Source organism: Paramormyrops kingsleyae, chromosome 9, assembly GCF_048594095.1.
Source record: "Paramormyrops kingsleyae isolate MSU_618 chromosome 9, PKINGS_0.4, whole genome shotgun sequence".
Lineage (NCBI taxonomy): Eukaryota > Metazoa > Chordata > Actinopteri > Osteoglossiformes > Mormyridae > Paramormyrops > Paramormyrops kingsleyae.
Window position 1 is genome coordinate 36,273,007 of NC_132805.1, and position 23,220 is coordinate 36,296,226.

The 23,220-nt window shown below is 46.5% G+C and overlaps 1 protein-coding gene and 1 long non-coding RNA gene across 2 annotated transcripts; one reads left to right on the plus strand and one right to left on the minus strand.

The window, feature by feature from the left end:
* Positions 1-1,168: 1,168 nt before the first annotated feature.
* Positions 1,169-5,517, minus strand: LOC140592723 (uncharacterized). Its single transcript, XR_011993171.1, has 3 exons — positions 5,324-5,517; positions 4,208-4,263; positions 1,169-1,738 (listed from the first exon to the last, which is right to left on the minus strand). It is a non-coding gene; the product is annotated as an uncharacterized lncRNA (long non-coding RNA).
* Positions 5,518-6,039: 522 nt separating this feature from the next.
* Positions 6,040-21,463, plus strand: calb1 (calbindin 1). Its single transcript, XM_023844518.2, has 11 exons — positions 6,040-6,266; positions 6,813-6,889; positions 14,701-14,775; positions 16,151-16,231; positions 16,609-16,665; positions 17,579-17,656; positions 18,103-18,158; positions 18,245-18,284; positions 18,390-18,443; positions 19,795-19,866; positions 20,497-21,463. Exons 1-11 carry the CDS (start codon positions 6,188-6,190, stop codon positions 20,608-20,610), a joined length of 783 nt encoding a protein of 260 aa, XP_023700286.1. The 5' UTR covers positions 6,040-6,187; the 3' UTR covers positions 20,611-21,463.
* The last annotated feature ends 1,757 nt before the right edge of the window (positions 21,464-23,220 follow it).

The window sequence follows — 23,220 nt, forward strand, 5'->3', positions numbered from 1 at the left end:
AGATTATGTATTTCTGATACATCTTTATTAATGATTGCACTATTGCAATTATATACTATATCCATTCACCAGCAGCAACTGAAAGTAACCAACAGCTATGGAACATGAAGTGCACAAGTGAACATTAAAATATTAATTAAAATTTATCTGTAAAGTAATCTGGAAAACCGAGTAGTATGCAAGACTTGCTATCAGCTCAAAATGCTGAACCAATATCTCATTAAGGCAGAGATCACACCTTTTTATAGATATTAGCAAGATTAAGCACGCATAAGGAAAGGGCCTGAAATGCAAAAATAAGCTGTCTGGCTTGCCTTTTGAATGTTTGAGTAAATGTGGCGATGTACCCTGCTGAGAAGTAAACTAACATCGTGATTTCAAAAGCCTGACTTACCTCTGCTTAGTCTCAAAGTTATCCTGCTTCATGACGCAGACCAAAGGACAAAGATGACATCTGGTCCATAGGACAGCAGGTTAGGGGAATGGGTGTGTAAAAACAGTTGTCTGCTTTGCATGAAAATATTAGCTAAGGACGTAAATTTAAGATTTCAAAAAAGGAGATCACGGCTGAGTTACTGGTATTAATACTAGGGGTTAATGCCATGACCACCAGCTGGCTATTAAACACATCCTTGTATGTGTGTGTGTGTGTGTGCGTGTGTGTGTGTGTGTGTATTGTACCACTCCATTCTTTTCCCTTGTTTCTCAGAACGTCTGTCTGTTTAATGGGCAGCACAAACAGCATAACTGCACACAAACACATGCTAACAAGCAACTGCATTCATGCGTGCCAACACACACATACAGGTGAATACAGCTGGCCGCTGTGAGCCGTGTCACATCCTCACTCCTGTAACGTCGTTCACTGGGCTGTAGGATGAAGCTGCCGCTGATATCTGTCCATGGTGCTGAAGAGGCTCATTTTACGCCTCACTAACAGCCTGTGCTTTTCCACATTTAGAATATTGTTTTGCATTCGTTTCGTCAGCCTGTGTGTGTGTGTGTGTATGTGTGTGTGTGTGTGTGTGTGTGTGTGTGTGTGTAAAAGTCCCAATTTAGCAAACAGGGACGTGCAGCCACCGGGAAGCAGGTTGGGCTCTGGGCTGCCAGCTGGGGTCCGGCGAAGGCGCCGCCCCCGGCCAGGCGCTGACATCACGGCCGCCACGCGAAGCGCCAGCCGTCGGCGGGCCGCCCGAGGGGTGAGAGGTGGGCCTCCAGCCAGGGCCTCTACGCTCCGGCAGGGATCGTCATTAAAAACAGATGGACTGCAATTACCACCTGAGTGGCTGCACATTTGTGTAAACTAATGTGCTGTAAAAAAAAAAATAATATCAACAGATGAGAATGCCGTAGGTTTCCTGTGGCTGTCTGTCAAAGCCCAACCTGCCTCAGACACAACAGGATGCGACAGACATAGTAACATACATACCATAATAAACACGACCTGTGTTTCCAAGCGGTTAAGCATTCCTCTACTGTCTTGTTTTGTTATGAATCGCATCTCTAAAATTTTCTGATATAGATCATTCTAACAAGCCGTTCACTAAATGCTTGGCTGAAGATATCTGTCTGCGGAAGACATTTTCCACAGAGAATAAAAAGAAAACGAAATCCGAGGGGCTTCTGAAAAGTGAGCGATACTTCCGAGCCTCGGCCGCCGCTCGCTTTGTTGTTTCTGGAGTCCTCTGCGGGACCACAGGCTGCAGACATATTTCATCGCAATGCCTCCCGCGCTTCTCTGTGAAAACAGAACAAGAGGAAAGAGATTTTTCACATTATTGCACACAAGGTTCAGGAATAATGTCCTGTCCGAGAGGGTCCATTTTAAGCCCCATTTGGCAAAGCATTGATATAATGAGAGTCTGCTGCTGTCCTGAACCTGTGGCCTCGCAGACTCATACTTCAGAACAAAAGCAGAAGGGGGGAGAACAGGAGTCACCGAGTGCGATGCTAGACATGTTCCAGCCGCAGGCCCCCTTATTCTGAACTGACAAAGAAAAGTGGGCAAACCTGAGAAATGGGGTGACGAAAAGGAGAAAGACGATGGCTCTGTGCCACTCCGTCCGGTGTAGAAAAGCTTCATCGTTTGGTAGCAGTTTGTTAGCCAGAGCGCTATCGCTACAGTGAACGGTGAAACAAGGGACGTTTAGGGGGGATTGATCTGAAATAATGACTTCATTCCAGCTAGCAGGTAGACTTGCTTTTACGCTGTTTGGCCATTTGACTTCATTCCCGATTAATCCAGTGACATTGCACTGCTGTGTAACCCAGCCTTCATTAATGTATTATTTTCTCTCTGCACTCTTTCTTCGCTTCACTGATTCCTTAATCCCCATTTTATCGGCTGTATATTTTACAATCGAACCTCTTGCTAAACACCCTGTTTTAGGGTACAACAGCAGAGCTCCATGCAGGGTGGCAATGTGGAAATCTTCTGATCACACAACCCGCTTGGCAGTTATGAAGCGCAGAAGGAATCTTGTGAATGCCAGTGACAGTCCCAGTGGGACCGTGCTGGAGGTCCAACTAAGCCTGTGATGATTGTGGCTTTAATTTAAGCTTATTGCTCTTAGCATTGAGTTTGTCTGGACCTGACTGCCTTTCTCAGGGACCACCCACTTTACATGCTGGTCTGTCTCAGTTCTCCAGTCTTCCGTGACCAATAAAACCAGCAGTCATTAGCCGCGAGGGTGCCGTGTTTATTATCATCTGCGGACAGATGAAACATTGAGGATTAGAAACAGAGTAGATAGCAGGTATTTTCTGCAATGGAATCCTAGCTGACCTCCCACCCAGATTGTCTAAACCAAGTGTACCTGTTCCAATTTGTCCAAGTACATTACTTTTGACATACAGGAGGAAAACTGCACAAGGAGAGAACATGCAAATCAAATACACCTGCAGTGGCATGATTTACACCCTGAACAGCAGTGTGAGACAACAGTGCTACTTGCATCTATCTTCCAACAGCTTATCCAAGTCCGGTTCACGGGCAGCCTGGAGCCCATCCCAGGCAAAGGGCATGAGACTGAGGTGCATCATGGACATGATGCCAGTCCAACAGAGGTCAATCTTCAGACACTGATCAGAAAGAACGTCTGAACTTCACAAGCATAGACTGAAGGTGGGTTTCAAACTTATAAGCTTGGTGCTGTGAGTCTCCATGTCGCTTGAACTTTAGTACAATTAAGGAAAAGACTGGAAAGAGAATGAAAGACATTGTGGCCAGATTTCTAAAACCCATAAAATTAGTCTTTATGAAGTTACCTTAGCAATGAGCCCCGTTTTTCAACATATTCTGAATTTTATCGAATACACTTTCATTGTGAAGCTTCATTGTGAACCTCTGAGCCAGAGGTAGCTGGCTTGGAATCCGGGTTAGACTGAGCTCTGGGCCTTAATGGCTGCTCAACTGTCATCGATGTTCTGCAAGCGTACGGCTCAGAGCTCGGTTTGGTTTGGAGTCCGGTTTCTGCATTTGTGGGGCTGGGCTTGTTCTGTTTGTGTTTTATTTTAGGATTGCAGGCAGGGCTGCTGGCAGTCTCCCTGGCTACGGGTCGGCTGATGTCTTGTCTCGAGTATCATAGTCCTTTGGAACCGCCGTTTTCTATCGCATTCTTGGTCTTGATTTCCCAGAGTTCCACAGACACTTGTACTGGGCAGCTGGTATTTTGCTGTTAGCTTTGTTGTGGTTATTTTGTTGTTGTATTTCAGCTGCGCTTCCAAGCTCCTGTTCCTGGTTCCTGTTCCTGGTTTTCTTCTGCACTTCAGTCTGCTGTTTGTGCATATATTCCTGGAGCTGCTCATCCAATCAGCAGCCCCAAATCCCATTGTTTACCTGTTTCCTGTGGAGTACTAACCAAAGCTCTTAGACCTGGCATTGTGAGTGGGCAGCCGAGTACATAGCACTCTATTTCCGACTCCGGTTGTGAAAGGCAATAAACATGTTTAACCTAAGCTCTCCAAGTCTACGCTGTGCCATTTCCTTCACAATATGTATAATTTCTTAAGAGTGACAGGAATTGAAAATAAGCATTGGCACAGGACCAGCAACTGAGAACACCGAGGGTTGTAAAAATATTCTGTGGTTATTTTAGTGCACATAATTCATAATTTTAGTGCACATAATGACCCATGAGTTAAAAGGGAGAATTAAAAATGAAAAGGATGCAATTTTTTAACCTTGTCAGTTACTTGAGATACACACCCTGGTCCACTCAGCCTGTGTGGGAAACAGTGAAGACTCCACAGCTCATCATGAACCTGCAAAAAAGAACCACCACAAAAATGCTGTGTAAGAAGGGAAGACCGAGTAATGCATTGTGGGGTGATGTGAAGCAACACCAATTATTACTAATTAATTGTCCATAATTTATTATCTTTGTTTTCTCTCTGTCTCACCAGCATACATAATGTGACACTGTTTTGCCAGAAGTAATGGTGTGTAAATACTCGTTTTTCAGATGCTAGGGGATTAGCAATGACAGCAAGGTAAAATGCTGCAGTACAGTTATCATAAACATCACCATAATTTAATGGCTTGTCTGTGCTGGGTTCCCCTTGAGCACAGCATTTCCCTAAGCCACTACACGTTTCTTATTGGTTGCTGGGCATTTCATTTGTGTCTTTGCAGTGGTGACTAGAAAACATGCAGGCTTTGCCTCAAATGCCCTAACCCGCCTCACATGCTTTGCCTCAAATGCCCTAACCCGCCTCACATGCTTTGCCTCAGTGCCCTAACCCAGCTCACGTGCTTTGCCTCAGTGCCCTAACCCAGCTCACGTGCTTTGCCTCAGTGCCCTAACCTGCCTCACGTGCTTTGCCTCAGTGCCCTAACCTGCCTCACGTGCTTTGCCTCAGTGCCCTAACCCAGCTCACGTGCTTTGCCTCAGTGCCCTAACCTGCCTCACGTGCTTTGCCTCAGTGCCCTAACCTGCCTCACGTGCTTTGCCTCAGTGCCCTAACCTGCCTCATATGCTTTGCCTCAGTGCCCTAACCTGCCTCACCTGCGTTGCCTCAGTGTCCTAACCTGCCTCATGTGCTTTACCGTATAAAAGGAGAGGTGAAGATGGCATTCGGAATGAGTGTGAACGTTTTGAGTCTGTTAGGAATGGGAACCCAAAGTACCCGAACCACTCAAGGTCATCAAACCAGCCAGAGGGGACCCCAGCAATTAAAGTTTCACCTCCTCTTTCCCTCTGTTTTGCCGACTTTGCTTTTACATAATCTTCAGACAGTTTTTTATTCTAATTATTACTGTTGAGCGCACACCCAGCGGGCCACAGGGTCTTAGAAAGACGTCTGATGATAAACTAGTACTCACCTAAGCATTAAATGATGTAGACTGTAGTACCATGCCTGCAGTCCAGGTGGTGCAGATCCCAGCATGTCCTCCATAGCCTTGATGCAGTTTGCTGGACACTGTACGGTTCCATAATTACAAATATTATCTTTCATAAGTGAAAGCTTATCATTCTTTTCAAGGTGCTTCAGAAGACTGCTTTTCTTGTCTCTTTGCTTGCGGGTTGTAGATCAGAATATGATTTTGAATATGACTGACTAGAGAAGCAATTACCTTAACTACAGAAGGAAAACTTTAAAGATGTTCTGCAATCCATTTGTATTACGCTGAGTGAAAGAATTGTAGAAAGTATACCAAGATACCTGTATAATTGCATTACAGTAATTATTAATATTATAGATGCTGTCAGGCATATGTGCGAGGCATAACCCTCGGACCTCACGTTTGGAGACGTGGAACAAAAATTGGAGGTCCATCAGATTTAGTTTAGACACTTTCACCATTATATGGAAGCGAAAGAAAGTAATTAGAGATTAACTAGGAAATATTGGTTTAGTCGGGATGAGAGTTTAATATGACCTGTATTATATTCATACTGTCCCTGTAAGTACCGCATTTCGATGATTGAGTCCCCTGCAGTCAAACATACCCGAGGAGCCGCGATGTTCATTTGCATGCGCTTCCACGTACCTCCTCAGAGCTCCGACGCGCTTTTACGCGGGTGTGCTACCTGCAGCGGTTCGCCTACCGTGGTGAGCTGCGCTTTTGGCTCGGGCACAAGAGGCGGGACTCCGTGAAGGGCGATCCTTAAATACCGGGAGTCGCCGATCGGAGCGCAGTACTGGGCAGTGCGGCATAGGGCGACGTGCTCCACAAGCCGACAAGATGGCAAAAGCTTACCTGCAGGGAGTCGAAATCTCAGCCTCTCAGTTTCTGGATATCTTTCACCATTACGACAATGACGGTAACTACACTCAACATTTTGTTGAACTGCGGAAATATTGACTTATAAGGTCATAAAAATAATGGGCTAATTACTCAGTATTGGAATACATTTTCTTCATATTACTGTTTCTTGTGGGGCGTTACAAAAGTTAAATAATTAATTGATTTGTTTTTTCTTGGAAGAGAAAAAGTTGTTTGTTCTGGGGCTGTGGTGTTTAAGATATCGGTTTTGTCTTATTCGTTTATAAATTCATAAATCAATTTATTTGTGACAGCAGTGTGGCGGACACAAGTACAATGAAAAAAAATACAATTATTTACATATATTTCGAAAAATGAAAGAAAGATTATGATACAATGCAAGAAATTCAAGTCTGGTTATTGAAGATTGATGAAATGATTAATAAAGAATTAATTTCTTCTTCCCCCCTGAATATATCACGCTATAAATAGATTCTTGCAGACGACCCACCCTCGTAAGACAGATGTTGTCTGTAAATGTTACGTGATGTTAACTTGACTTTAGTTTGTGCTTTGATTTTAGATCTTATATGAATTCTTGCAGGTAATGGATATATCGAAGGAAAAGAACTGCAGAACTTCATAAAAGAACTTCAGCAGGCTCGGAAACAGGCGGGACTGGTGAGTAGCTGCACTGTCCCTCTGATTTCGGTGTCTGATTATTGTCATGTACTCAGACTTTGCATAGAAAATAATGGATTGCCAAAATATGCTGAAGCCAGGATTTCGTCTTTTGCTTTTTAAAATCCGCCTGGACCTGTTTCCCTCGACAGTGACAAATCTGAATTGCACAGATTTAATTGGTGCCCGTTAACATGGATGTGCAATAAGGAAATTGCAATAAAGACGCTCTGAGTGACGGTGCGGTCGCGGTAAACACAAAGTGGCTGAAATCTTTGAGCAAAAAGGGTCTGAAAAAGGACGGCGTTTCGGGGTCTGCTGCATAGTGTTCAACACACGTATCAGAGCTACTGTTTAACAAAACGCACATTACAGTTTAAACGCTGTAGGAATGCATCGTGAATATGGGCGCATGTGTATTCATAGATTTAGAAGTTGTGCTTTGCGTTATTATACTTTATGTAAGTATACTTGTCAAAATATATATTTAATGCAATTACGGTGCTTTTATATTATTATTTTTTAAAAGTATCGCTTGTATTGATGTGTGAACACTAATCAATTAATTATGAACCTGGTGTTTTGTTTCATTTTCTAAATTTGCATGAAGATATCTCTTGTCGCATCCACATGTAAGCTCTTGAAGGTCACATTAATAACAAACCAGCGTGTCGCAGGAAACTGGCCCATTATTTTAAAAACATGTTGAAACGTAAAGAATACTAATTACCAGTGAGTATTACTAGTGAGTATTACCAGTGAGGCGTAATTCAGTTTCGCTTGTTTGGTACCATTTGCTTTATCATTTTTAATGTGCTTTTGTAGTGTGCTCAGCTGTTGATTCCAGCAAGAACATACATCTCGTCTTAAATGAGGCGGTCTTGTCGTCACTTAGCCTTTTGAAAAGTGGCTTGCATTGCGGAGGTGCTGTTCACAGGTTCACGGGCATGTCTGAATGAACTCAAAAGGACAATTAACTGGTATTTAGTATAGCTGTCGACTGAAAGTGAATTAAATGGTCACTAGCTTGTATGGTTTGCAGTCTGTTCCCTGGTGACAGTCCTCGGTCACTGTCAGGCGTACACACTGCTTTAGGTTGGCTGCTAATCATCAGTGTGGATGAACTCCGGCACTCAGTGACATTGTGGTTTCCAGAGATTAGGTTTGATCATGGGCGTAAATTATTGGGGTGGGGGATACAATACCCTGGAACTCCCGTAAATGGGTGGAGATCTCAATCCCCAACCCCAACCCCCCCCCCACCAGTAATGCTCAACCCAAGGTTGTCTTGGTTTTGATGCAATAAAAAAAAACAGTTATGGTTTAACCATAAGATGAAAATGAGAAGTCTTTCACATTAACAATGTACAGCTTCTTACAGATTTGGGACATTATTGCTCAGTATGTTGGGTATCTAAAGAGATACGCTGGGGCAGCATGACATATGATGGCACAATAGTCATTTCATATTTTAGTGTGGTCCAGGGGTCTTCCATTAGAGATGTAAGTACACATTCAGCCATCTGTCCTTCAGCTGCATTTAGTTTTAGCCTCAGCATCTTAGCCGAGCGAAGATCTGATTTTTCTTTCCTAATGAGTCTCTGCAAGCCCTGTATAGCAGTGACGATGCAATTTTTCACCGCAAGAAAGCGCCACTGAGGCTCAGATTAATGGAAATGCAAAGAGACAGAGGAAGTTCCTCAAACTTGGGGCTGAAATACATCAACAGAGCAGCACAGCTGCTGGGCGACAGGCCGTCGCTGACCAAGGGCTGCGGCCCGGGCCACAGGCCATCCTTGTGATGGAAGCGCTGTCACAGAAAATCTCTTTTAAGTCGGAATTTCTAAATCACTTGGAGAGTCTCCACATTTGGCTGCTGAGGCACAATTTGCATCTAGATAAGGGAGAAGGTGTGAATGGACCATGTCCCTAGGTCAAGAAGTTCAATATGGACAATATTATTGTATCTAAGCCTTCAGATTTTCCCTTTTGAAAGTGATGCACCTTGACAAGAAGTCAGCCAATATGTCTCCAGAATAGTTGTTCTTCTGTTCTTCAACCTGTAATGATATCTGCACCTGGTGCCCATCTGTGTCCTGGGGGATGGTGTGCATTGACGTTACCAGTGTCCCTTCGGCAGGGTACCTCTGCTGTCAGTCTGCCATTGAGGTGTTCAGCTCTACCCCAATACCTTGCATGTAAGTGGGCCTTCAAAAATAGTGACATTTGTTTGGCTATAGCATGTACTATCTGCAGAACTTTCTTTTCAAGCCTGAAGATGTCTGCGCAGGGTTGATGCATGCAAAAGATAAAAGTGTTTCGCAATGCAGACCTTCATCTTCAGAAAAGAGAGCCATGGAAAATCAAACGTCCATCTTTTGGAAACCTTCCTGTTCTCCATTAGGTTTTTTTTTTTTGGTTTTGAAATTTATTCAGATCAATGCAGAAGCTGCAAGGTCGGGGTAATTTGAGTCGGCAAGTGTCTGATCTGCTTGATCACCTGTCCCGACTTGCTGCCAGTGACCCCTGTGACAGTGCGCAAGCCTTACAAGCACGTCGCTTAATGTTCTCTGCCTGATGCTCTAGTTTTAAGCACCTGAGCAAAATCATCATCTCTGAAAGGGGAGAGGATGCGATTTTAGAGGTATAGGTGCTGTTCACCCTGAATGAAAGTTGCATTTATATAGCACTTTTTCAAGACACCCAAAGCACTTTCCAGAACCAACAGGGAGCCACTTCACTCACCACCACTGTGCAGCCCCCACCTGGGTGATGCAATGGCAGCCATTCTGCACCAGTACGCTCACCACACAGTAGCTAAGGTGGTGAAGGGGCAAGAGAGAGAAGTTACATATAAGGGATGATTAGGAGGGCAGATCTGATAGGGCCACAGTGGGCAATTTTAGCCTGGACATCGGGGTTCGAATCCTACTCTTTCGAAAGATGCCCAGGGATCTTTTATGACCTCCGACAGTCAGGCCTTCGGTTTTATGTCTCATCGAAAGGGTGGAACCATTTTTACAGCACAGTGTCCCCATCACTGCACTGGGGCATTGGGATCCACACAGACTGCAGGAAGGGCTACCCCGTCACTGCACTGGGGCATTGGGATCCACACAGACTGCAGGAAGGGCTACCCCGTCACTGCACTGGGGCATTGGGATCCACACAGACTGCAGGAAGGGCTACCCCGTCACTGCACTGGGGCATTGGGATCCACACAGACTGCAGGAAGGGCTACCCTGCTACTGCACTGGGGCATTGGGATCCACACAGACTGCAGGAAGGGCTGACCCTCTTCCAGCAGCAACCCGGCTTTCCCAGTTGGTCTCCCATCCAAGTACTGGCCAGACCCAAACCTGTTTAACTTCACGTGGATTACCTAGTCTGGACTGCATCTGGGATGGCTGATGACATGGGCAGGCTAGCTGCCTTAAGCGTGTGATTGGCAGCATATCATGCTATGAATGAACCCCAGTCACCTTTCTCTCCTTTGTCTAAACCTTACATACCCCCCAGACCCGAAGCTCATACCCACTGCGTTAGTCTTGTGTCTTTCCCTGCACCATCTCCTGCAGTAACAGTCTCCAGCTTTTCATTCATTATCTCCCACCACCTGCTCCTCTCCATCCTTCTTCTGCCTAAAATGAAGATGGAGGGTTATCCAGCAGCTGCAGTTCTGAGGAGAATGTCTGTTATTATGTATGATACCGTGAGCCAACCAGACGACGGCTGGGTCGCTGAGCGCTGTTGTGGCCGCGAGCGTCAGTCTCTCTGCTGATTGCTTGCAGATGGATATCCATACGGCTGCTGCGCATGTGTCAAAATGTGACATGAAATATGTGAATTCTCACCGAAGTTGCACATCGAGTCAGATTACATTTTGCCCGCTCGAGTTAGCATTTGTGAGTCAACTGTGGCTGGCTTGGGAGATGGCCCTCTATAAAAGCAGGCCTGTCAGTAGGAACTTCAAGGAGAGAAGATGCCACTGTGGTTATATAGATCTGCAGATGGAGATCCCCTCGAGAGGTCTGCTGTTGCACCTTTTAGACAAGGGCTCTTGAAGTGGGGAATAGTGGAGGTTAAAGCACCAGCAAAGAAATGATAATAGTCCAGTGTTATGGGCCTCGTCAGGCTGAAGAAACACGGAAGGTCTGGATGTTACATATATTCAACATGGCAGCCAGAGCGGAATTTGAAACTCCTGATCAGAGGTGGCAATTTCAGGTCCAGAAAGTAAAAATCCAGACCATGATTTACTTTCAACCAACCAGTTCAGCATAAAGAGTCAAAGTCACAGAGTACTCAACTGGTTGGTTGAAACAAAATCTTGGTCTGGATTTGTACTTTCTGGATCTGAAATTTACAGCTCTGCTCCTGATCTCTCCTGTTCCCAAATGGCTCCACCAAGGTTTACTCTCATTCTCCACCTTTTCTAAACTAAACTATAATCAGTTATTCTGTCCTTTAAATTAATCCCATAATAATATACTCCTACAGAGCAGCATCTCTCATGGGGCTTTGGACTTGGATGATTTTCTAGATTGCCTATTAACTATGTATTACCTCATTAGAGTTGCAACGGCTCAGAAATGTCCTCTGTGCCCAGATGATTACTTGTTTTTATCTCGAGAGGCATGCTGTTGGACCCTACAATCAGGTCATTTACCTACATGTAACTCCAGTACAACATTCAGCTGCAAAAACTGGCAACAGTACAAGTTCATATTATTAGTAACTAAAATGCAAGAAGCCAATCAGGAGGCAGCCATTTGGGTGTCAGTCTAAACAATTAGGCATAATTTGGATTTGAATTAATTACATTTCATTGACAGAGCTGTGCACTACATGTGCTGGTATCTCTGTTAGGAAATGGAGTATTTACTCAATGTACTGCCAGATCTCTTGCATCCAGCAATCAAGTAACTGGCTGTAATAGCCAAGTAATTCAAGTAATGCTGAAGTACCATGCACAATTCTAAAATACCACTGAGAATAAAAAAATTACAATAATAAGTATTAACTCTATTCTACTGAAAATTTAAATAAATTTTTTTTTTTTAAAAATTAAAATAAAAAAAACGTCATGTGTCACTTCCTGCATGGCTGCTCTGCTGCACGCTTCTGTTATCTTTCTAAAGTGATTGTAGGAAGCGTCTTACAATTCACTGTTTCTCAAGAGTAACTCTTGACTTTCCAGAAAACTCAAATATCTGTTTAATTTTTATTGTATATTAGTCACCATGATATCCTAGAAATATCCTGCTTATTTGTTACAAAACTCATCCCATGACCGACCTCATAAGAATCTGTGTGAATACGGAAGTGTTTCTCAGGTCACTTCGCTTTTGGACAGGACTGAGCGCAGTAGTGCGGTGGGGGGGGGCTCTTCTGAGGCTGTGCTGGCCGTGCGCTCAGCCTCATCTCCCCACATTCCAGGGCTTCTTTCCAGTTATTCCCCGAATTTGGGGTCCAGTTCAGGGTGTTCCCCTGCCTGAAGATCCTGTACTGGGTAACGATTGCAAGGCTTATGGATAGATAGATATTCAGCAACACTGCGTTAAGTGCGGCACTCAATTAAGCAAGAGCATATAGCATGTAATGAAATGTCCGGGAGAACTCAATACATTTGAGAAAGTTCTATATTGGTTGTGGTTGTGGATTGAGGAGAATCTCACTGGACCCTCACCTGACCACACACTGTGCCAGTGGCAAGGAAACAGAATCTCCTCCGTGTCCTGAAGTGTGACTGCATGTGCAACAACAACAGCAATAGTAATGTGGTTTTGTATGGTGTGTCAGTGTCAGTGCTCACCAGGGGTAGACTGGCACCAAAGTCAGTGCTCACCAGGGGTAGACTGGCACCAAAGTCAGTGCTCACCAGGGGTAGACTGGCACCAAAAGGCAAACTGCCAGTTGCGGGGGGGCATGCTATTTTTTGTCTCAACCTGGGGAGGGGGCATTACGGGGTCACCCTTGATATATTTTGCAGCATTGGGGAAGAAACACTGGCCCTCACAAATATTCCCAAACTTCCCAGTGGCCAGTCCGCGCATGAATACCAGCTCCAGTTTGTGTTAAAGGTTGTCTTGTAATCTCCACTTCATGTGGGTTTCCTCCCATATGTGTGCATATGCGTGTGTGTGCATATGTGTGCGTGTGTATGCGCGTGTGCGTGTGTATGCGCGTGTGTGTGTGTGTGTGTGTGTGTGTGTGCAGTACACTGCCATCCTGCCCTATGCTGCACAAACAGCTGAATGGTGGATGGCAGGATGACGCTCCCTCAAACAGCTGAATGGTGGATGGCAGGATGACGCTCCCTCAAACAGCTGAATGGTGGATGGCAGGATGACGCTCCCTCAAACAGCTGAACGGTGGATGGGAGGATGACGCTCCCTCAAACAGCTGAACGGTGGATGGCAGGATGACGCTCCCTCAAACAGCTGAACGGTGAATGGCAGGATGACGCTCCCTCAAACAGCTGAACGGTGGATGGCAGGATGACGCTCCCTCAAACAGCTGAATGGTGAATGGCAGGATGACGCTCCCTCAAACAGCTGAATGGTGAATGGCAGGATGACGCTCCCTCAAACAGCTGAACGGTGGATGGCAGGATGACGCTCCCTCAAACAGCTGAACGGTGGATGGGAGGATGACGCTCCCTCAAACAGCTGAACGGTGGATGGGAGGATGACGCTCCCTCAAACAGCTGAACGGTGGATGGCAGGATGACGCTCCCTCAAACAGCTGAACGGTGGATGGGAGGATGACGCTCCCTCAAACAGCTGAATGGTGGATGGCAGGATGACGCTCCCTCAAACAGCTGAATGGTGGATGGCAGGATGACGCTCCCTCAAACAGCTGAATGGTGGATGGCAGGATGACGCTCCCTCAAACAGCTGAACGGTGGATGGGAGGATGACGCTCCCTCAAACAGCTGAATGGTGGATGGCAGGATGACGCTCCCTCAAACAGCTGAATGGTGGATGGGAGGATGACGCTCCCTCAAACAGCTGAATGGTGGATGGCAGGATGACGCTCCCTCAAACAGCTGAATGGTGGATGGCAGGATGACGCTCCCTCAAACAGCACCAGCTCCTTGTATTTCCTATCAGTGCTAAAAAAGCAGGTGAACTTAATGGTAAAGTGAAAGTGAAAGTGAAAGTAATACCTGAGTTAATAATAGGAACAATGCACATTATTCCGAGTGCATCTATATTCATAAACAGAGCTGCAACAACCCAGCGTGTCACAGACTAATTTTACTGGCAGCCGAGTTTTATCTTCTGCTATTTCGATTTTAATACTGGTTTGCTTACTTCCAGCTTTAATTGCAGAGGGAAGACGGTTTATTGCAGAAGACTAACTTCTTTGTTTGTCATTCCTGATGTCCAATATAGTTTAGGAAGAGATGTCTGCTTCTCACACCTGAAATTAAATATCACAAGATTATCTACATATGAAATGTCACAGTCCCCATTACAGCCACTGGTCCTCTTAGCATACAGTACATGTTAGTGGTGCATTATTAGTGTTCATTGAGAAAGAGCGCCCCCTGGAGGCCATATTTATGCACCTGCTGCTGTGTCCCTAGGCAGCTACTGGATGGTATGACTGATGCTGGGGGAAAAGTGAAAAAGAGGCCAGTCGATTGACTGTGCCTTGGATTAGGCCCATAGGTAGAGATTTCGTGGTCCAGCAAGCTTACCGATAGCTCCCTGTCTGACCTGGGTGCCAGAAGGTTTTTGTACGACAGCCTGTGGTCCCAGTCCACTGGCATCAGCTCAGGGCTTCATTGATTCTCTTTGCAGGAGCTCACAGACCAGATGAAGGCCTTTGTGGAGGAGTACGAGAAAAACACGGAGGGAAAGATAGACATCGTGGAGGTAAGAGTGTGAAGGTCCTGGGCACCTGTTCACAGCACCATCCACACCCTGCAAACGGCCTTTAAAACCCACATCCAATCCAATCTCCAACTTCTGATTCATTTGCAGAAATGTGTGTGGGGACTGTTAAATATCTAATGACCACATCTGCTGTATGTGGCGGTTTACATTTCCCTCCAAATTCCAGCCTTTAATGCCTTAATTAACTGCCTTTAATTAACATGCACGATTAGCCTTTAGCTGTTTGCGTGACACTGTTCGCATCCCGACTCCTGATCCAGTGCCGTTTCACTGGGCTCAGTAATCAGAGTGCCGTCAACCACTCTCGAGCTCCGGGGCCGAAATTCTGTGTGACAATTTTAGGATTCATTGTGGAAATACCCCAGTTGGCCATTTAGTGGATAATAAGTACAATATAATTTAGGAAGAGATGTTTGCTTTTCACACCTGAAACTAAATATCACAACAAGATTATCTACATATGAAATGTCATTGTCCCCATTACAGCCACTGGTCCTCTTAACATACATGTTAGTGGAACAGCATTGCAGACTTTGAAAATTCCCCAAAGCTTGGCTCTTGTTACTCACCAGTATTACACTTGGCAAGGGTTTTAAGTAATTTAAGTCATATCTGCGAAAGGCTGTAAATCTCGGAGGCGTGATTGACCCACAGCTGGCCCACGCCAGTTTTCATTGGCTCTGAGTGATGTCGATCAAACGGCTTTCAGTTTTCCCAAACACACTAATGTGGCACATCTATATTTTCTACATTTTTTTAATTTATGTTATGCACTTATTAAAGTTATCAGGAAGGCCGAAGGGGCAGTCGAGATGTGCAGGAAGAGGACTCCAGTGTGGATGATCGCTGAAGGTGTTGGGGAGGGGGGGCGGGGGGGTTGGAGACAAGAACCACGGTACAAAGTGATGCAAACCAGACAAGCAGATCACCAAACCAAACCTGGAGAGACCGGCAGCAGAGAGGCCTGGTGGGAGCAGCCAGTCTGAGCCTGGGGAAAATCTTGCTCATGAGTGCAAATGGAATCTGGGACTTTGGGTTTTAATTAAGTCCTTAAGGAGGGACCACATGGGTGTAACATCATCATTGACTTGACGGCACCTAATGATGATAATTATTAATGTAGAAGACACTCCTTCTCTGGTGATTGGACACCATATCTCACTCTGATAGGTTGATTAGCTCACTGTACGGTCAGCGGTTGCTGTAATTATTTAGGATTCTGAAAGTACTGCTGTTTAGCTTGCAGTGTCGGGCGCTGGGCAGGCGGGTTGGACGCCAATCTTCTGATCCTCTCTTGGTCACAAGCCTTCAAATGGAGTAAAACTCGTCTCCTGTCATCTCTCCTTCCTCACAGCTGGTGCAGATTCTGCCCTTTGAGGAAAACTTCTTGTTATTCTTCCGACAACAACTCAGGTCCTGTACGGAGTTCGTACAGGTATTTCATGACTAAATTACTTATATAGCCAATAAATATTTTAGTTATTAAGTAATTATAACAGATTGAGCTATGAACTGCCTACAGAGAATTCGTTTTTTAGCTTTTTACTTATGCAGTTATTATAGTTATACAGTTATCTATACAGTCAATACAATTGTAGTTTTGAACTTCGTATTTAGGCATTGAATGTTTTAGCTATTAACTGCTATAAGAGATTTTTAGTGGGAAACTGCTGAGGGGATGGTGTTTTTAAAAGCGGGACAGCAATAACCGTTGTGAGATTCAAACCACATTCAGTTCCTTAACTGCAGCGCCCCCTGCTGTTAGTGAATTTCAGACAGTACGTGTTCACACACAGCACCGTGTTTTCACAGGCCTGGAGACGATATGACGCGGATCACAGCGGCTACATCGAGGCAGAAGAGCTGAAGGTGAGTCTGGGGTAATTAATAAGGACAGAGCTGGCAGTGTCCCATGCACTCTAATGTCAGGCTGTCACCGCTGAACCCATCAGACGTTAATTCCCTTCCAATACCAGGTGGTGACTGAAATAATGACTTGTGTGAGTCTGTCTCTGTCCATGAAACATCTGCTGCCGCTTAAACCATAATATGTAATCGAGTGTTAGTTATAAACAGCAGAATTATAAATCATATGGAAGCTGAGAAATGGAAACAACTCTTTTATTTCGTAAAAAACAAGCCCGTGCAAAGAATCAGATTGAAAGGTGCCGTCGAATGGCCAGAGCTGAACGGTTCTGAAACGGCGTCTGAAAATCGGTTGAGGAACGAAGGCCGTTTCTATTAGCCACTCCACAGCACAGCTGTCAGATTTTCGGCTGGCTCCCAGGTAACGAAGGCCATCAATCACAGGAGCTTTTTACAGCAGGGACCCAGAAGACGGACTCACTGCAAAGGGCAGGCGACTTGAAACGACTTTGGATGTGTGGGCAGGCCTTTACCGTCAGTGCCGGTGGTATATATCGTCCTCTGGACAATCTTGACAGCTTTGTTTTTAGCAGTGTCAAGGAGGCAGTCAAGCGTGGTTTATGGAGTGTGGAGCATGAAGCCGCAACACCGGCTCCCTCTATTAATCTAATCTAAACTACTCATTTTACGCTTCAAAATCTGAGAAGCTCTGCGTCGCACCAATAAAGTGTGGACAGCAGAAGCGATTAACTTTAGGATGACTATACCCCCCGCATCAGGAGAAAAATGATTTGAAGGTCTCCCATTGGGAATTTCTCTTATTCCAAAATGGGTTAGGTGGTACAATTTGTATGTGTCTGTCTTTTATTATTGGCGAGTGGTAAAACTGGCCACGATTCTGCTTTCTGCTTTTCAGAACTTCTTGAGGGACCTAATGAAGAAGGCCAAGAAGCCTTATGACGATAAGAAGCTGGAGGAATATACGCAGACTACAGTAGGGGTCTTTTGGTGTTGGGGTACATGTCACAAAGGGGCCATTTTGTTTGGTGAGGAATCCAAACTAGCCCACCTGAGTGAGAGCCCAATGGGGGGGGGGGATTACGTCAGCTGCTAGATATCTGCATGTCAGTGTCTTTATGGGTTTACTACTAGGAAAGTGACTCGGCAAGTGACAGTGGCCAAAGTTTAAATAGCTTTTTTCAGACAGAGGATTCATAAAATATATTATTACCTATTCATTTAAATAACTCAAAGGATTAGCATTGGTACGTAGCGACACATAGGGTAACCCTGTCATACACGCCCCCCTGCCTTAAACCACGCCCCCTCCTTTAAACCACACCCCCTCCTTTAAACCACACCCCCTGCCTTAAACCACTTTAATACACACTGGAATGTGTAGTTTTGATTTGTATAAATCGCTCAAGATTTCCCCCACAGCTGAAAATATTTGACTCCAACAATGACGGGAAGTTGTGCCTGGCGGAAATGGCGAGGTTTGTGAACCACGGCCCCGTGTCTTGCTTACATTGTTGCTGCAGAGATCTGACTTGAATATTAATCTACATCTTAATTTTAACAGACTGCTTCCAGATGATGAGAACTTCATACTAAAGTTCCAGGTAGGCATTTAAAGTTTTAAAAGCATGATCCTCTTTAATTTAACAGAATGTAATGGTTCTCATCTAGAAAACTGACCAAACCGTTAATGTCTCTCATTTTTTAAGGGGGTCAAAATGCCAAGAAAGGAGTTCCACAAGATTTTTGAGTTATATGACAAGGTACCTTTTATCCACAACTGGCATCTCCTCTGTGGTGTCCCCTGCCTTCTCAGCTGTGATGGACGGTCTTCCACACATGGATGTGTAGATGTCATATCAGGTTTTCTTGATTGTTTATTGCAGTTTGGTGGTTCAAGTAGGTGAGTCTGCTGGGCAAGAACTTCTTTGGTTTTTAGTATCTGAGCCTTTTTGAACCATCAGGTATGGAGAGGGAGGCTTAAGAGCTTAGTTCAGGCAGGAGATTCATGCGGCACATTGAGGGCTGGATTTTCAGCTTATGCAAAAATGTTCTGAGGGTAGAAGGAAAAATGACTGGTTCAGAGACATAACCAAATCAGATTGTAGAGGAGGTGGGACTAACCAATCAGATGTCTTGGACTCACCTGCTGTACAATCTGATTGGTTACCTCTCAGTCATTTTTCCTTCTGCCCTCAGAACATTTTTGAATAAGGATTCCCAGAAGCGGATATTCACACCCCAGACACAGATGATGAACTTGAGCAGTAAAGATGCCCCCTTTAGTCTACTGCTGCAGATCGCCCCAGTCTGGGGTCCAGATGACAGCTACAAATAGTGGGGGGTGGTGGGACCGTTAGGATCAGTAGGGCTTGGGTTTCTTTCGCAGTTAGACATTCGGGATCTCACTGCTAACCAAACACCCGGTGAGGTTACTGGCTGAATTTATGAAGCATCACACAGCAGTCGAGCTCCACTGGAGACCGGCGGCTGTCGTCTGTTGTAGACGCCAGCCTTCGGAGCACACGGCAACGTGATACACAGCGCTTCAAGGGCAAAGTCAGTGTCCCGGCTTCCATTGGGTTACTTACACACACACACACACACACACACATACACGGCTACTGCAGCCGCTGCTGCTGTACTGTGCTGGACATCTTAAATTCACCTCCTCTACTTTATTATTTTATTGCTTAATCACAGCTTATTGCCCAAGTAGAAAACCAGTCATTTTGTTGTATTTCTACAAGCTGTACAACAGCTTGAACCACTCTGAGCCTCAAACTAGCGCTTTGTCAATTGTGGAGTCTCTTAACTGCCAGGCCACCCCGCGCAAAATGGAGCCAGTCCTAAAACTGGCCAGGGCAAAAATTTGTGACTCATCTGATGAGTAGTTGGTGTGTTAGTGCGGAGTCTGAGGCCCCAAGGAAAACAGGCAGCCAGAGGATGAGAATGACCCCCGACTGCAGGTAACATCATTCCCGCGCGCTTCGTACTGGGCAGTTTATGGGCGACACAGCCGTCCGTAGCGCTGATGCACCATCCGATAAGACCGTTTGTCCACAGCCAGGTCTGTGCTGCGGCTGAACCAGTGATTTGTGTCTCTGTTTTCAGGACGGAAATGGATACATGGATGAAAATGAGCTGGACGCTTTACTCAGAGACTTCTGTGAGAAAAATAAGAAGGTACCGTCTCCTTAGTCTATTTATCATTTTGTTAGACTTGTGATTATGAATGAAGGAATATGTAATAGCTAAATGACTTGTGGCCCTTGAGTTTGTACTGGTCCCAGTACCTGAATAAACCCCCGAGTCACAGGGAGGTGGGACAGCCCTCTGGCCCCGAGTGACAGGGAGGTGGGACAGCCCTCTGGCCCCGAGTGACAGCCCTCTGGCCCCGAGTGACAGGAGGTGGGACAGCCCTCTGGCCCCGAGTGACAGGGAGGTGGGACAGCCCTCTGGCCCCGAGTGACAGGGAGGTGGGACAGCCCTTTGGCCCCAAGTGACAGCCCTCTGGCCCCGAGTGACAGGGAGGTGGGACAGCCCTCTGGCCCCGAGTGACAGGGAGGTGGGACAGCCCTCTGGCCCTGAGTGACAGGGAGGTGTCACAGCCCTCTGGCCCCGAGTGACAGGGAGGTGGGACAGCCCTCTGGCCCCGAGTGACAGGGAGGTGGGACAGCCCTCTGCCCTGAGTGACAGGGAGGTGGGACAGCCCTCTGCCCTGAGTGACAGGGAGGTGGGACAGCCCTCTGCCCTGAGTGACAGGGAGGTGGGACAGCCCTCTGGCCCTGACAGCTCTTCTCTCCGTCCCAACAGGTCCTGGATACTGCAAAGATTCCCACGTATAAGACTGCCATCATGGCACTCTCTGACGCGGGCAAGCTGTACGAGACGGACTTAGCGCTGGTCCTGTGCGCCGATGAGAACTGAGACCCGCCCACCACCCCGGTGCCCAGCCCCAACTGCCCCCCCCACCCCAACCCCCCCTCACCTCAACTCGTGGTGTGTGCAAGGATAGCTAGAAGCTCCAATGATGTAGGGTGTTTCTTTTCTCTTTCTTTGATATCTGTAAATTTGAAAGGTGTCTATCAAAGTCTGACCGCTTGTACCTTTCAACCTGTAGTTTCTATACTGTTTGTAATGTACAGCTTTTGTAATGAAGAGATTGATACAATATAAAAAGGACCTGCACTTTGACATTATACACACACACACACACACACACACACACACCCACGCGCACGCACACACATACACACAGATATATATTCTGTGACACAGCATCATAACTTTGTATCTCTCCGGCAAAGTACAAAAGTGTATTCCTGAATACCAGATATCCTACTGTTAAGGACCATCAGCATCGTCCAAATGATAATTCTACTCGATGACGTTGTAGCCAAAGCAATAAAGTGTCAGCGAAAGGCAATGAGTGGAGCGTATGCGTGGGGAGGCGGCAGGGACTGATACACACACCAAACTGTTTGCGGTAGCTGAACTTCTAGTTTGCAATGCATGCCGAGTGTTGAGGACTCGCCTTCCGGAACAATACTGAGCTATGAGCACCCCCCCCCCCCCCCCATATCTCGTAGATGACTTCCCCTTTATGGTAATTTCTGGCATAATCAGACTTTTGCACTGTATGGAATGATGTGCTTCACTATGCTGAACACCACACTCACTGTGTAACCTGTTAATCACTTCAGATACTACCTGAAGTTATGGTCGTTTGTTGCAATGTTTCTCCTGAAAACGACTGAGATTAAATGTACCGTGTAAACCACTCCTTTTGCATGTGATGTTTTTAGTATCTGGTGTTTCACACTATATTTCCATCAATCCATTTTTTTTTTTTTCCCGGCAAGTTTTCCCCTCCGTTTCCGAGGGGTGTGAGAACAGACGTGCAGGCGCGCACACACACATACACACACACACACACACACACACACACACACACACACACACGTCAAAGTGATGGGTGACTGAAGGACAAACAGTGGAATTAGGAATTGAAAAATGCGCACGGTGCTTTACTGCTCCAGAAAATAATTAAACACCAACCACTGTAAAAGTGTAATTATTTTTGGGAGCGGTCAGTAGAGTGATGGCTGTGCTTCTCATTCACACAGAGTTCACAGACCTTGCAGTCTGCTTCTGTGCCGTTTCATTCACTGACCGTGCCTCTATTTCTCTGGGGGGGATATGTATGTGTGCGGGGGGGGGACTTTTCAGCTTGGTGCCTGTGGGGGGGGTGTAACATTTCCTGGGGTATCCCCCCCCCCATGCTAGCACACTCAGACACGCAAGCTCCTTCCTTTGGTTGGTGCCTGATCACTGGCGATGCAGCAAAGACAGCCATCAGCCCGGGGGGGGGGGTGGGAGTATCAGAGGAGCACATGGTCTGGTGCGGAATGGAAACTGTGCCGTCATTAATAACCAGACAGTGAAACACCATAAGACAAGTTATATATTATAAGACCACTGCAGATCTCTATTTATCTTCCCACTGTCATCCTACTATTCAGCAGCAAGATAAAAATAAAAGTCTTTAAAAGAATATTTCGCTTTATCAGCCAAAAAAAAAATGTACACACTTTTGCTTATTTTATTGATGCAATGTAAATGATAATTAATCTTGACAACCTTTCTACATAAGACGTACTGTGTCCTACCACGATATGGGCAGGGTAATCTAGAGTAAATATAGGGCCAGCAATACTGAGAAGGGGGTGGGGGGGTATGATAAAGATCCCTTATGGGGATGATGAAGCTGTAACCAAGGCTAGCCACGCTATAACACAGGAAGATCTTATCATATAATTGCCCCCCTCCCCCAACACCCGACCACTGAGCCGTTATATATAACTGCTTATCTGTGCCATTTCAGCGCTGCTAACACTGGGCAGCGTGTCGGAGCCACATTCATTCATTCGAGAAGCGGAGCCCGTTTGTTTTGGCTCAGGTGCTGTCGCTAAGCGGGAACTTATCAGGCACATGCAGGAGGGCTGTTCAGGGCCCTGAGGAGGAAGCTGGCCACGGCCCCGAGGAGGACGCAAGGCTGGCCACGGCCCCGAGGAGGAAGCTAGGCTGGCCACGGCCCCGAGGAGGAAGCTGGCCACGGCCCCGAGGAGGAAGCTAGGCTGGCCACGGCCCCGAGGAGGAAGCTAGGCTGGCCACGGCCCCGAGGAGGAGGCAAGGCTGGCCACGGCCCCGAGGAGGAGGCTGGCCACGGCCCCGAGGAGGAAGCTAGGCTGGCCACGGCCCCGAGGAGGAAGCTGGCCACGGCCCCGAGGAGGAGGCTGGCCACGGCCCCGAGGAGGAAGCTGGCCACGGCCCCGAGGAGGAAGCTGGCCACGGCCCCGAGGAGGAAGCTAGGCTGGCCACGGCCCCGAGGAGGAGGCTGGCCACGGCCCCGAGGAGGAGGCTGGCCACGGCCCCGAGGAGGACGCAAGGCTGGCCACGGCCCCGAGGAGGAGGCAAGGCTGGCCACGGCCCCGAGGAGGAGGCTGGCCACGGAAAGGCGCGGGTGAGAGAGTGCAG

Coding starts and splice junctions, on each gene's coding strand:
- calb1 (XM_023844518.2), top strand. CDS start 6,188: ATGGCAAAAGCTTACCTGCAGGGAGTCGAAATCTCAGCCTCTCAGTTT. Junction 18,285..18,389: donor ACTTCATACTAAAGTTCCAG/GTAGGCATTTAA, acceptor TCATTTTTTAAG/GGGGTCAAAATGCCAAGAAA. Junction 19,867..20,496: donor TCTGTGAGAAAAATAAGAAG/GTACCGTCTCCT, acceptor CCGTCCCAACAG/GTCCTGGATACTGCAAAGAT.